Below are 14,895 nucleotides of genomic sequence, written 5' to 3' on the forward strand. Positions count from 1 at the left end.
TCAAGGTTTTTGCTTGAAAACCACTTCGTGTCCTTGGATATTGAAACAACCATTTCGCTTTTCTTCCGTTTTTGCGCTAGTTATATTTAGACTTTATCAGTGATATGTTGCTAACGCATACAAGACATTAATATTCCGAACCTAAAGACAAAAGTTCACGTCATAACATTTCGTTCCGGCGAAGACTACAATTCCCTAGCTTATTACTGTCACGGTGGTGCACTAAATCGATTCTCACACGTAAATTATGTTGATGCAGAAGCAGATTGTTATCGTCAGAAGCGCGTGAAAATGTATGTAAGATCTAACTATTGTTGTGTTAAATTGCAAGTCGTAAAACCACAGAGTTACAATGATCGTCTGTATTGTATGTCCTTCATTTAATTCTCTCACACATGTACGATTTTATTTGCCCAAACGTCAGGCACCTTTGATTATCGCTTGTTGCCGAAACTCGTAACTTCTCAAGGTAGCGAAAAGTTTCAAGCACTGAAGAGGCAAACATATACTAATGATGACAAGTTCAGTGCAGTGTAGTCCGGAAATGGTTTAAAAACTAGAAGAACGGTGCTACAAGCGCGTTTGAGCTCGATAGGGAATATGTTGATTAAATCTTGAGTATCAAACCTGTACCTTTTTGTTTCATTTACAAAATCAAACACTTTTCTACATTCATTTGTTTGTTTATGAAACCGTTAACTGTTTTTTTAAAGTTCGATTTGCCACACGTGTCCCTTATTGTGATTATTAAACTTGGTTCCACTTGTACAGTGGGATCCATGAGTATTACCGTGCAAATTGTCCATGACTATTTTCATTAATTTTTCTCTTACCATGTGTTTTTAAGGGATGGATTTTTATGTATGCTGGTGCAGAAGTTGTCAACAGTTTGTTTTGAGTTTTGTAATTCTTGAAGCTCCTACTTGGTCAAATAAAGTGCACGAACATGGTGATGGACAATTTGCACGGTAATACTCATGGATCCCACTGTACAGCGCAATCTAATGTCTCTAGTAACATCACCATGTTTGTGCACTTTATACGACCCAATAAGAGCTTCAAGAATTAAAAGAAAACTCAAAACAAGTTGTTGAGAACTTCTGCACCAGCATACATAAAAATCCATCGCTTTAAAGCACATTGCATGTAAGAGAAAAATTAATGAAAATAGTCAAGGACAATTTGCACGGTAATACTCATGGATCCACTGTACAATTCGACGAGATATTTTCCCAGAAATAAACATACAAACTTAATCTTCTTGGTAGATACGACGATAATGTTCTACTTGTACCTTCAATCGCGCCACGTGTCTCTCGGGCCTCAAATCACATTCGATCCAACCTAGGGTGACCAGACGTCCTCTTTTATCCGGGCATGTCCTCCTTTTTAGGTGTCTGTCCGGCGTCCGGGCGGATTTTTTAGAAATCGGTAAATGTCCTCCTTTTTTAGAATGAGTATAGCATCGACCCTAGCAAATGTTCTGCATAGAGAATGTTTCCACACATAATGATATTCATATCACTTTGGGTGCATTAAGTATTCGAGGAATGCTCACCTAGCATCTGGGAGCTGAACATGATCACTTTCCCGACTGAGTCATTAGTAGGGGTGTACGCGATCCAGAAAAGTCGGTACAGAGATCGTTAAAAAAAAATAAAAAAAAATCCCCGTCCCGATCCTGACTTCGGGAAATGATTTCCAGACATTTCGGGATCCCGAGCAGATCGGAACCTTCAAATGGTAGTTTTAAAAAGTGGTTAATTCTTGATGTTTTCTGCATTGTAAGTGTGTTGGCACTTGTCGGAAATTGTTATCTTTTATTTCAGAAAAAAAAAGAAGAGAAATGACGTAAAATTCGCCATTTCAACAGCGCCGGGAATTTTCTTTATCATTTCCTGTTACTGAAAATTTCCCGGCTTGGTCGGGAAATTGCGGATTTCACCCGTCCCGAACGTCAGAATTTAAAAAATTTCCCCGTCTCGACCAAAAAAAGTTCTGACCCGCACACCCCTAGTCATTAATACGTATTATTATTCTAACTCGTTGCTTCGCAATCGGAGACTTGTGAAAAACATGTAATTTGAGCAGTTCCTTTTTGATTGACTGATACGTATCGTTTATTTTAATTCGCTTTTCTGCCACTTTTGGTTAATCGCGAAGATGAGGATGAGCGATGATATGATGATTTTGATGAAGGGACACTCACGAAGAACATCCATGCCCAGGCAGGGATTCGAACCTGGGACCTCTGGCGTTGTGGCGTGGTGTGCTAACTCTGCCACAGAGGTTGGCCAGTTCATTTTCGAGTCATACATACGTGATACAGAAACGCGTAGTGATAATTTTGATTATTAAGTCATATTTACTTTTATGAAATAACGAAGCGAATATGCATCAATGATCTTACAAGAAAAAAAAAATCATCAGAATTATATGTGAGCAAAGTCTTGGTACAGTGGGATCCATGAGTATTAACGTGCAAATTGTCCATCACCATGTTCGTGCACTTTATTTGACCCAATAAGAGCTTCAAGAATTAAAAGAAAACTCAAAACAAGCTGTTGACAACTTCTGCACCAGCATACATAAAAATTCATCGCTTAAAAACACATAGGATGTAAGAGAAAAATTAATGAAAATAGTCATGGTCAATTTGCAGGGTAATACTCATGGATCCCACTGTACGGTTTTCTTTTATATTGATTAAATTATGAGTAATGGCAAATGAGTTGCCATTTTTGCGGTGTCCTCTTTTTTATGACTTTGTCCTCCTTTTTCACCATGCTCTGTCCTCTTTTTTACATGTATGTGTCTGGTCACCCTAATCCAACCACCAGATGTCTCTGCCAGTTTCTCAGGAAAGCAATGGTAGCTCTTGGAATTATATTTTGCAACACTGCTTCCACTCTGCGCATTAATAAACGATTTATCGATATACCTTTGGGCAGTCCAATTTAACGTCCGTAATTTTAAATAATCACAAGAAAAAGTTCATTATATTTTACACAACGTACAGTGAGATGCACATATAATATTCGCAAGACCGCCTGCAGGATTTCTTCTCGGGGGAGAGGGGGCAGAGTACGATTTCTCACTTTGCCCTTCAGTTATAGAAGCTTATGTGTTACCTTTTATTATTATTATTTCACAAATCATAAAATTGTATGGAAAATACCTTGGTGTTTATGACAAGTTCAGACTTGACTTTTCGGGTTCCCGAGCAGTTGATATATTTCAAAGGATCGTATTTAAAGAGGTTATCTTTTAGAATTTTGTGCACTATAAGTGTCGGAAATATATTGGAATTGACATTTTTTTATTGCAGAAGTGCAAAACTAATAACCTGAAGGGGAAATAGTATGTAGAATTCCAGATTTGCACCGCTTCGGGAAATGGCGACTTTTTTCATTCCCGAACGTCGAAATTATAAAACTTTCCCTTCCCAATCCCATGCCGACCAAAATTTGTTTCGTTGCGCACACCCCTAGTTTCGGCAGTTAACATGAATCTAACGTCTCTAGTATTTTGTTGGATGTAGCAGTTAATTGATGTAAGTTAACAATCTGTAGAAGCACAGAAAACAGTATTCTAGGTTATAAAATATATAGCTACAATTCCACATTCGAATTACATGGACTTTTTCCAGATTATCTCATGGGGGGACGGGCAATTGGTGTCATGCTGTGGCAAATTGTCCATGATTATATTAATTATTGTTTTCTCATGCACCCTATATGCTTGTAAGGACTGGATACCGGTGTAGAGGTTGTCATCAGCTTGCTTGGCTTCTTGTTTCAAATCTCGAAGCTCTCATTGAGTGAAACAAAAGAGAATAAACATGGTGATGGACAACTTTCTTGGTAAGGCGGATCCATTTATTTATTAACATGCAAATTGTCCATCACCATGTTGGTGCACTTTATTTGACTCAACAAGAGCTTCAAGAATTAAAAGAAAATTCAAAACAAGCTGTTGACAACTTCTGCACCAGCATCCATCGCTTAAATACACATAGGATGCAAGAGAAAAATTAATGAAATTAGTCATGGACAATTTGCACGGTAATACTCATGGATCCCAGTGTACATAATCTGTACTTTTGCTTGCAAGCTAAGTAACATCAACGCCACCTGTGGAGCTAGTGTTCATCATTTACAAGATAATCAATGGAAAGTTTTCAATAAATGAACAAGTCTGGCTTGACTAAAGTTCTTAACAATGAATCGTTACGTGTGAATTATGCAACGTAGCAAGAAAGATCAGTCCAAAACTTGTCCGGCAGGTTGATTTCGCTATTCTGGTCACACAAGCATTTCGCGTCATGCTAAGAGAGCAATCGTAATGGTTAAGAGTTCGTTCCTTGTAAACCAAGACCGCAACGCCATACCTTGTTACTGACCTTTTGTTACAGGTTAATATATCTTTCTGTCTAAAAAGTCATAATGAATCTTGTCAATAGATGGCACCACTTTATCTCGCCAATAGCAATACAAGGTGAACCAGCATTTCCTGCAGTTTTATAAATAGAAAACCAGAAGACAGAGAATAAAGTAGTATACAATATGTAGCTTCACTGCGTTGCAAGCACAGTAGCAGACCGTGTGCTAAAATATTCAGTAGTTCTACAAACAGCAATAATGCAAATTATCAACAGGGTTGTATTTGAAAGACAGAGGGGGGGGGGGTCAAACGGAATATGCTCTCTGTGCTTAGATATTGCTTCTTCATCTGTGGTTTCACATGTTTAGGCTGACATGATAAATACAAGGGTCGTTCAAGGTTGACCGGGACTTTTATTTCTGCAGAAGAAATAGGTAGCAGAAGAAACACCAAACTATGTCAGTTTTTCAAAGTATTCTCCGTGCGCGCCGAGGCACCGTCGCCATCGTTCTGGCAGCTCCCGAATTCCTTTGGCGTAGAAAGAACTTGGTTGTTGTCGTAGCCACTGGAGGACATCGCTGCGCAGTGCTTCGTCTGTCGTGAATTTCTTCCCTCCCAGATGGTCTTTAAGGGGTGCAAACAAATGATAATCACTGGGGGCTAAATCCGGACTGTAGGGGGGATGGGGAAGAACTTCCCAGCGCATGTCGGCCAGAGTTGTTGTTGTCACATTGGCCGTGTGAGGGCGGGCATTGTCATGGAGAAGAATGACATTTCCAGACAACATCCCAGGTCTTTTCTTGCGAATGGACTTTCGTACAGCACCACTCAACAATGTGGAGTAATACTGGGCATTAATCGTGCTCCCTTTGTCCAGAAAATCCACATGGATAACGCCCTTCATGTCCCAGAAGACACTTGCCATGATCTTTCCAGCGGACGGCTGCGTTTTGCTTTTCTTGGGGGGCGGGGAACCTTTATTCCGCCACTCCATGCTGCGTCTTTTGGTCTCTGGGGTTGAATTGTGCAACCATGTTTCATCACACGTGATGATGGATTGCAACAATTCATCACCTTCTGCTCGAAACCGATTCAGAAGCTGTTCACAGACCGTCCTGCGTGTCCACTTCTGATCGAATGTCAGCTGGCGGGGAACCCACCTTGCACAGATTTTGCGGAAGCGTAAGTGGTCGTGAATGATTGTCTCAACACTCCCGACACTGATATTCACCTCGGCAGCAATATCCCGCACTGTTACTCGCCGGTTCTCAAGAATCATTTGCTCAACACGTGCGATATTTACTGGTGTGACTGCAGTCGGGCGAATGTGTCCATGCGCTTCATTTGTCACCAGCTCCCGTCCTTCGCGAAACTGCTCACACCATTCGTACACTCTTGTCCGCGACATCGTTTGTTCACCATACTGTGCTTGCAATCGTCTGAAAATCTCAGCTGGTTTCACTTTCTCAGACACACTGCTTGCCACCATGTTCGCTGCAACTGCTGCGCATGCGCGAAATACGTCATGCCGGGCGCTAGTTACTCGCGAAGGAATACATTACTTCACCCGCACGTTTCATCATGATCCGGCTATTCATCGATTTTTTACGTACGAAAATCCCGGTCAACCTTGAACGACCCTTGTATAACATCCCGATCAGTGTCGGCGACTGGGTTCTAAAACTGGGAGGGGGGCAAGGTGAAAGAAGTTACTGAAATAATTTCCCCCTTCACTTTCAATGTTTCAATACGCAGTGGCGTGCCAATGCGGGGGGGATTATAACCACCATTGGCCCAGAATTCCTTAAAAAAGAACGTGAAAAGCAGGAAAAGATGGCAAAATCAGGACTGACTACTAAAAAAAAGTACACACGCCCCCTTTATTTTTCGAAAATAATAGGTACGCCACTGTCAATACCACACTAGTTTTTATAAGGAATTTGTAAGTAAGTAGTCTTGCATTCCAAGAATGAAATACTCTATTTAAAAAATGTATTACAAGCAAACCTTGATTCTTGTGCAATGCGAAGTTAATAAATGTTGACGTAATATTTGATTTGATTTGATTTGGTGTTTTAAGTCCACTTTATGAACTGTAAGGCTAATCGGGACTGGACCTACAGTTTAAAGTGGGATCCGAACCACTTGTGGCACCACCGGGTATCGAACCCGGGACCCCTTGATTACAAGGCTACCACTGCGCCATCGGGGAGGCCCTGTTGGCGTAATATACATGTATATATATTCTGTCAAAAAAGTACCGGGAATTGTTAAATAAAACGCACAATTTTCATTTAGTCATCAATATTTATTTTGTCGCATTCAAAGTAGGCCCCATTTGATGCAACACACATATGCCAGCGTTTTTTCCAGTCTTGGAAACACTTTTTATAGGCGCTTTCCGGAATGGCCTTCAGTTCCTTCCACGATTTTTGCTTTATGGCTTCAATCGAGTCAAAATGGGTACCCCGGAGCGGCAGTTTTAGTTTTGGAAACATAAAGAAGTCACACGGGACCAGATCTGGTGAATACATGGGTTGTTCGATGGTATTTATTGTTTTTTTGGCCTTAAATTCGGTCACAACTGTCGCTCTATGCGATGGCGCATTATCGTCGTGTAAAATCCACGAATGGTTCTTCCACAAATCTGGCCGTTTCTGACGGATTTTCTCACGCAAACGCTTCAATACGGCCAAATAGTATTCTTTATTGACCGTCTGTCCCTCTGGAACGAATTCATGATGCACCAAACCACGAATATCGAAGAAAACAATGAGCATCACCTTGACTTTTGAGCGATTTTGACGTGTTTCTTTTCGGTTTCGGCTCGTCTTTTGTGCTCCATTCTGACGACTGTTGACTTGTTTGCATGTCAAACTCGTAGACCCATGTCTCATCACCAGTTATGATGCGTTCCATCAATGTGGGATGAGAATTGGCGCGATCCAGCATCTCTAAAGAGACCTGCTGACGGTACTGTTTTTGAAGAAAATTCAGCTCTTTTGGAACAAGCCGTGCGGCGACGAGTCTCATGCCCAAAATATCCACCAAAATAGAATGAAAAGACTCGTGAGAGATGTTAAGGTCACTAGCTATCTCTCTTAAGCTGGAATTGCGATTATCGAGCACAATTTCCTTCACTTTGGCGATGTTTTCATCGGTTGAAGACGTCGAAGGTCGTCCAGAACGAGGCTTGTCTTCGACGATCTCTCTGCCCTCCTTGAACGCTTTGTACCACTCGTAAGCCCGTGTTTTTGATAAAACTGATTCACCGTAAGTCTTTTCTAACATTTTTAGCGAGTCAGCACACGAAATTTCGTTCGCAACACAACATTTAAGGCAAACTCTTTGTTCAATAATTTCGTTCATTGTAAAAATCGTGATGCACTACTGAAGTGGACTGATTCAACCAGCTGCTGTAAACAAACTGGTTGACAGATCGCGCTCATGTTTGGCATAGTAATTAAGTACAGAGCTGCCAACTTACGGAAAAAAAGATTTTTTAAAAATCATTTGCGCGGGCCTTTTAAATTACAAATTCCCGGTACTTTTTTGACAGAAGGTATACACCGTAAATAAAATACACTAGCTGATTGCCCGGCGTTGTCCGGGTATTTATTTATCCCAATCTTCTATTAGACAGGAAAATAATGAATTCTAACTATAGTTTATTTACAGGTATTTAAAAGTATAAGTACAGTATACAAATTATAAAGTAAAATCTTTTACAAATTCACTATAATATTAATTGAACTCAAAAGTTGATTATAAAGAACATTTTTAGTTTCACCTCCAGGAGCAAGAATAAATAAATTGAACGGCATTGGGAGTGTCACTGTTCATCTTAGCGACCCCGAAAGCTATGGATTCCACACTAATATCGGTCGTTTTCGATTATTTTTACATGTCACCACTTTCTCACCCCTACCCCTAGGGGTACCAGGGGTGTCTTACCCCCACGGTATTTCTTTCCAGATTGTAAGTCATATGTGTACCAAGTTTGGTTGATATTGCTCCAGGCCTTCGAGAGTTATGACGGAACAAACACACAGAAAAGAAAATTACCCGGAATTTGGCTGGTAAAAGTCCCACATTGGAGGTATCGAGAATTCATTTTGTCCGTAGGATGGCAGCACTGTACTGAATGGCCGCGCAGAGGGGTAGAGTAATCTATCCATCAGTTTGTGCACAGCAGCTGTTTACGTTGGTTCTGTTGAGGAGTGTCCTGCGATTTGTAGAATGGAGACAAATATCGAGCAAAGAATTTCTTTGAAATTTTGTGTTGCCAACGGACTGTGGTGTGCTGAATCGTTGAAAATGCTACAAAAGGCCTTTGGTGATTCGTGTTTGTCGAAAACACAAGCGTATGCATGGTACAAGGCTTTCAAAGATGGCAGAGAAGTTGTTGCTGATTTGCCCCGTTCTGGTCGACCTTCCACGTCGACGACTGACAATGGTGCTTGAAAACCGGCGTGTGAGAGAGGTGACTCGTGAGCTTGGCATATCACAATTGTCCGCTCACAACATTTTGACTGATGTGTTAGGCATGAAACGCGTCGCGGCACGACTTGTTCAGAAGGAGCTGAATTTCCTGCAAGAAGCACATCGCAGGGATGTTGCTGAAGACATGATTTCGCGAGCGTCTATTGACTCAACCTTCATGAAACGCATCATAACTGGTGATGAGACATGGGTGTATGAGGATGACATGCAAACAGGTCAACAATCCTCGGAATGGCGCTTCGAAAATGAACCAAAGCCCAAAAAAACACGCCAAAGTAGATAAAAAATTAAGGCCATGCTCATTCTTTTCTTTGATTATCGTGGTGTTGTGCACTCAGAATCCCTTCCAGCGGGACAAACTGTAAATAAAGAGTTTAATGTGACCGTTACGAGGCGCCTGCGTGAGAATATTGGCCGGAAAAGACCAGAGTTATGGAAAAACAATTCTTGGATTTTGCACCACGATAATGCTTCGTCGCACACGTCGACTCTTGTTCGCGAGTTTTTGGCCAAAACCTCAGCACATGTCCTCACCCAAGCCCCATATTCTCCAGATATGGCTCCGCTTGATTTTTTTCTCTTCCCGCGGCTCAAGTTACCACTTCGGGGAAGGCGTTTTGAATCAATTAAAGGAAATTCGCAGAAGGAACTCAGGGCAATACCGTCTTCTGCGTTTGAAAAGTGTTTTGAAGACTGGGTTAAGCGTTAGCATATGTGTGTTGCATCTGATGGGGTCTATTTTGAAGGCGACAAAATAAATCTTGATGATTAACGACGTATTTTGTGTTTTATTCACAAATTCCGGGTACTTTTTGTACGTAGTAGAATATACACACATACATCCATTTTTATATACAGATAGAAGATAAAATAGAAGAAAAACTAGTACGCCGATGTCGACTTTCATCTCGCTACCGAAGTTGCCGGGTTCGAGCCGAAGTTTATCTTTAAGAGAGTTCCTTTATTAATTTCATCTATCATAACTCATCCTCATCTTCGCAAATAGGTTATACGTAGGGGCCTGAATATTTCAGTGTGCGTTTTACCAAAATGGGAAAAAAAACACACCTCAAAAATGCTGAATGCAAGTTTCCGATTTTCGTTACATATTCGTTGAATGAAGTACTAAAAATTGCGTAAGAGGTGTTACTTGCCTGTCCCCCCCCCCCCCCACACACTTTACCTCCGCACTCGAGGTTCGATGCACTCCTTACTCGGCTCTGATTTGTCTAGGGATATCTTTCTTTGTACGACAATGCACGTGGGTTGCTACAAGTCAACATAATTTTATAATTAACTACAAGAGACAACGGATAACCTTTGCGAAACCTTATTGCTATAGGGGATAAATCACCTTGTCCAGCATCTGTGAAATTAAAAACGGAAATTTTGGATATTTTCTATAGTTTAATTAACGTAAAATTTGAAGAATATACAAGTCGTATCCGAACATTCATTTCTCTAATAATCGGGCCAAAACTCTAATTTTGATGTTGGAATCTCTATTGTTTGTACCTGGATGCTTTACATTTCATGAATTACATCGGGAGTACGCTTGTCACAAGGTAGACTCGCGTTACTCCAAAAAACGTCTTAACAGGCGCGAGGTCGCCCGTAGTGTACATTTCTCAACCTCCACGGTGACAAGGCACTAGGCTGCCCGGCGCACCGTAATTACTTCAAAATAACATCCAGTACAAACTACCTTTTTACTTGTAAACTGGACACCAAGGCAAACCAATCTCTTACAGCATCCGTTTGAGGAGACCTGTCCTCCGGTCTTAGCTGACCGAAGCAAAAACAGCCTCTCCCTTCCACGTCTCAGTTCCAACAGCCGACCTCCCCCACTCTCATCTGGGAGTTTATATACGTTTGGTTCTCGTCTGTTGCCAACGGCCTTTCTTTCAAAATGTTTAATCTTTAACAGCTAAACTGCCCGCCATTTCCTTGAACGTTCGAAACACGAAGAAAGAACAGAGAGCTACATGGTTTTTATACATGGAATATATACGAACCTAAAAATGCATAATAAATTGAGATACACTTATCACATATACATATTTTTATACACGTAATTACCTAATTAATTAACACTGTTGTCCTGACACGGAGGCAGGGTACCAGAGGCTAAATTCACATAATTTTGCGACTTAATATGCGCAAACAATGTACAAGGGAGAGTCAGAGAGTCAGATGAGAACCTTAATTTGCTTTTGTTTCTTATCAAGTAGATTTCTGTATGTAGGATTGCACAAGTTTGCTGCATTTTAGCACAGACTATTGCTGATCTATACATATTTTCAGCTCTGAGTTAGTTAGCACAAATACTTTAAGAAGAATAAGTCTTTAGGGTCCATGTGCAGTCACTTATGAGTCACTGCGAAGGCCTTTCCACCCATCAGCCTGCGAACTGAGGCCATTGTCGAACTTTCTCCTCCATTAGTAAACTGGCTGGTGTGCTAAGCATGCACAGAGATATTGAACTTTCATTTGCCAAGAAGTTTTAGGCTGACAGAGGGCAAGACACCACTCCTCTTCACTTGTGCAAGTGTGTATAGGAGGCGCCATCTTTAAAATAACAAAAATGGCGTTGTGAAGCTCACTGAATCAGTGTTGCAGCCTTGAGGTCGCTTTGTGAATAACAATGGGGCTGTTCACTGCCAAACTTTTCCGCTAGAGGCGCCACCCCTGTTGCGTCCCTAAATCATTTCGTTCGTCATCTGGTTGCCCTAAGCTTTACATTGAAGAGCGATAGGATGGCTATTAAAACGAACGAAGGTAAATAATTTTTCGTGTAAATCGATAACAAAAATGCGTTTAGCAAATCTTTAAGATTATGCAGCAAGTCATAAGTTTCCGAAAATTACATTCTCCTGAATCTAAGATTTAATATGTTAAAGCGCAACGGAATGGTTGCGAAAACGAGCTAAATATAGTACGTTTATGCACAAAGAGCACGAAACTTGACATCACTTGCGTCATCTCTAGCTGCCGTGGGTCGATAATACAAAAAAATATATTTTTTACACTACGCTTTATGTTTTTCTATTGTTGCGATGCGAGTATGTGTAATTTAACGGGAGAAGTACGGTTCGGAAAAAAAAACTATCCAAATTATAAAGAAAATGTATTAAGTGCATAAGCGGGAATATATTTATTATAATACACTATGACACTATTCCCTATCCGTTAATTTAACATTAACGTATGTTTTCTTTGTATTAACATAGGTATTAAGCAGACATTTTCCACTCATATTTTTGTCCTTTTTTTCTTTGGTTACAACAATTTTAAAATTATAAATCCTTTAAATAAGAAAGTGGTAGAGATTGCGAGATATGAAACATAATATATTTTTTTGGTAATAACTATTCTTCTCGATAAATGTGTATGTATAAAACAGAGAACCGGATTTACTAGCCATGAGGAAAAGTATGATATCACGTAAAGAAAATTAGTCTGTTATTAATAACAAACTATAATAATAAAATCACAGTCGCGTGGAATTATTATGTATTATTCTTTACCAGATCCACAAGAATAAAGAACTTAAATTGTGAAAATTCCTAGTGACGTAAACAGGTGCTGTGCAAATTTTAAGGCTTTTTTAAGTTTCCATATCTTTTCTGTTGTTGAAGATCGTCTTATTAAAATTCTTACTTTCACAGCATTGATTATTCATATATCATGTTCAGACATAATTTCTGAGGTTAAGATGAAATTAAACTTGCAATTTAATGTAATAGCAGGACGTTCAGCATCAAACTCCCCATGCATTTAAATGGGAGAACAATTGCCCATCAAAAGCGTTGGGTGCTGCCACCTACAAAAGTATGCTTTGACCTCGTCCATAGACAACTCATGTAAATTTGAGCTGTACACAGTCTGCCCTACAATTTTATTGGCCTTTTAAGGTTTTCAATTTACTCTTGTAATAAGAATTTATCAAACAATGAACGCATACTTGTGGATTAGTCTAAACTCTCTAATATTTCCAGATCGAGCACATCTTGGATACTTTGGGTCTGCTAGAATGCCTGCACACCAAGACTGGAAGGCTCTCTGGTGGCCAGAAGAAGAGGCTCTCGATATCTTTGGAGCTGCTTGGAAATCCACAGGTGGTCTTCCTGGACGAACCAACTACGTAAGTGTGCCTGTTTGTACTACTGCAATATGTTTTTAAAGGTTCTTCCGAGATGAATTTCGGTATAATTCCTGGGGTAAGGGGTGAAAGTCCACCTCTCATCCACGCAGTACACCCTGGACTGTATTTGACGGAATACCAGAGACTGTGGACTCGCACCCAGCATAATTCTCTGTAGGAATGTGTTGTCCCCATGTGTTTGTAACTGTCACTTCATCCATCCCATTGTATTATTCACTTCAATGGGCCCGATTAGCCAAAGTGGCAGAAATGCGACGTGAAATAACCAAATTCAATCAATCACCTGTTGTAAAGTATAGATGGGTTTCATGTGATGTCACACCCGCCATGTTTGCGGCCATTTTTATTTGTCGCTTGCAAGGAAATATCCAACACGTAGCGTTTGTTACATCTGCACCAACTGCACGTTTGTTTTAAATCACGAATGTGTGTGTTAGTACGATATCTCCTGCCCGCCCTCTTGAATTCCGTGGTTACAAGAATTGGCCTCAATCATGGCTGCTCGAAGCCACAATGCAACAGTGAAACACACCCATAAAAGGGCAACCCCCTCCCCCGCTTCTTTGCATAAAATGACGTCTGATCAATACAAACTTTCAATGAAGCCGGAAGGAAATCGACAGCTAAAACAAAATTGTAAAAGTTCATTTTGAATTAAATATGGTAATTCTCCACCCGTGACAAAAGTTCACGCGGAATTCCAGGAATTTCTGCTTGGCAGACACCTCGTTCCATGTCTCAAGCCTAGTTTCCATTCTGACAAGTTCCAGACTCATGACGCGCAACATGCGCCAGCGTCATTTAGTGCACTGTTTCCAATTCAAAATTACTTCTGCAAAATACGACCGCAACAACACTGGAGTGCAGAACCGCAGTGAAGCGTGTGCAGTGCTTCAGAGTAGTCAGTGTTTCTTCTCTTGTACTGTAATATTTTGATGGTGATTTAACTTGTGTAAGGATGGACAATACAGCTATGGCAAGTTTTGTGGTTATGGCAGGCGCGTACTGGTGACATTACACAACACTGTCTCCTGTTCATATTGCTCTTTAAGTTTTACTACTTTATCTTTCGAGCACTCCATATTGTCCTCAAAACAAACACTCACGTACAACTACAACAACTACAACAGCTACACTCAAATAACAGAACGTTGTGTCGTGACGCCGCTTCAGTCCGAACAGCGAGCACGTGGTTGTCGTTGCGTCGTCTGTTTCTACTCTAGTGCGCATGCCCGTGCCCCAGGAACTTGCTGCAGGCTGTTTCCATTGTCCGCGGCGCATGTTATGCGTCAAAATCGTTTGGGGCAATTTTGTCCCCGGCACTTGTGCCGCGGCATGTTGCAGACAGTTTCCACTTGAACAAATGCTTGGCACATGCCGCTTCGCATGCCCCGCGGCAAATTTGTGGTAATGGAAACGGGGCTCAAGAGCAGCAAGGAAGTGAACATCGGTGAAACAGGATCGTTTAAATGTATTATGAATGAGTAGACTGTACAGAAGAGCGCGCTTACAGAACCACCTGGCGGAGGGAAGAAAAATTAGTCGACAAGTGGACGGGAAGATATTTCGGTTCGATTTTCGATTTCGGGCCGAATAACAAATAGTTATCTTTAAAAAAGCAACCTGCAGGTTGTAGCACTGTCACCTCACTATGCCATTTTAAAGATGGCGGCTCTAGAGATACCAATGTAAGCGCAGTTCTTCGATAAATCACTTTTAGGCACAGGTATGAAGTCCAGCTATATATTGATTGATAATTTGGTTTACTTTACTTCACTTTTCTGCCACTTGTGGCAAATCGCGAAGATGAGAATGGGTGATATGATGAAAGTTATGAACGGACA

At 40.8% G+C, this 14,895-nt stretch overlaps 1 protein-coding gene across 1 annotated transcript in view; it reads left to right on the plus strand.

Moving 5' to 3' along the window:
* Nucleotides 1-14,895, plus strand: part of LOC146000217 (ATP-binding cassette sub-family G member 1-like) — a 121,578-nt gene that overhangs the window by 66,846 nt on the left and 39,837 nt on the right. The window contains exon 4 of the mRNA XM_083137615.1: nucleotides 12,885-13,030. Coding sequence (XP_082993741.1) covers nucleotides 12,885-13,030 — 146 coding nt within the window. The remainder of the gene's footprint in view (nucleotides 1-12,884; nucleotides 13,031-14,895) is intronic.

This window comes from Lepisma saccharinum, chromosome 16, assembly GCF_977018435.1.
Source record: "Lepisma saccharinum chromosome 16, izLepSacc3.1, whole genome shotgun sequence".
Classification (NCBI taxonomy): domain Eukaryota; kingdom Metazoa; phylum Arthropoda; class Insecta; order Zygentoma; family Lepismatidae; genus Lepisma; species Lepisma saccharinum.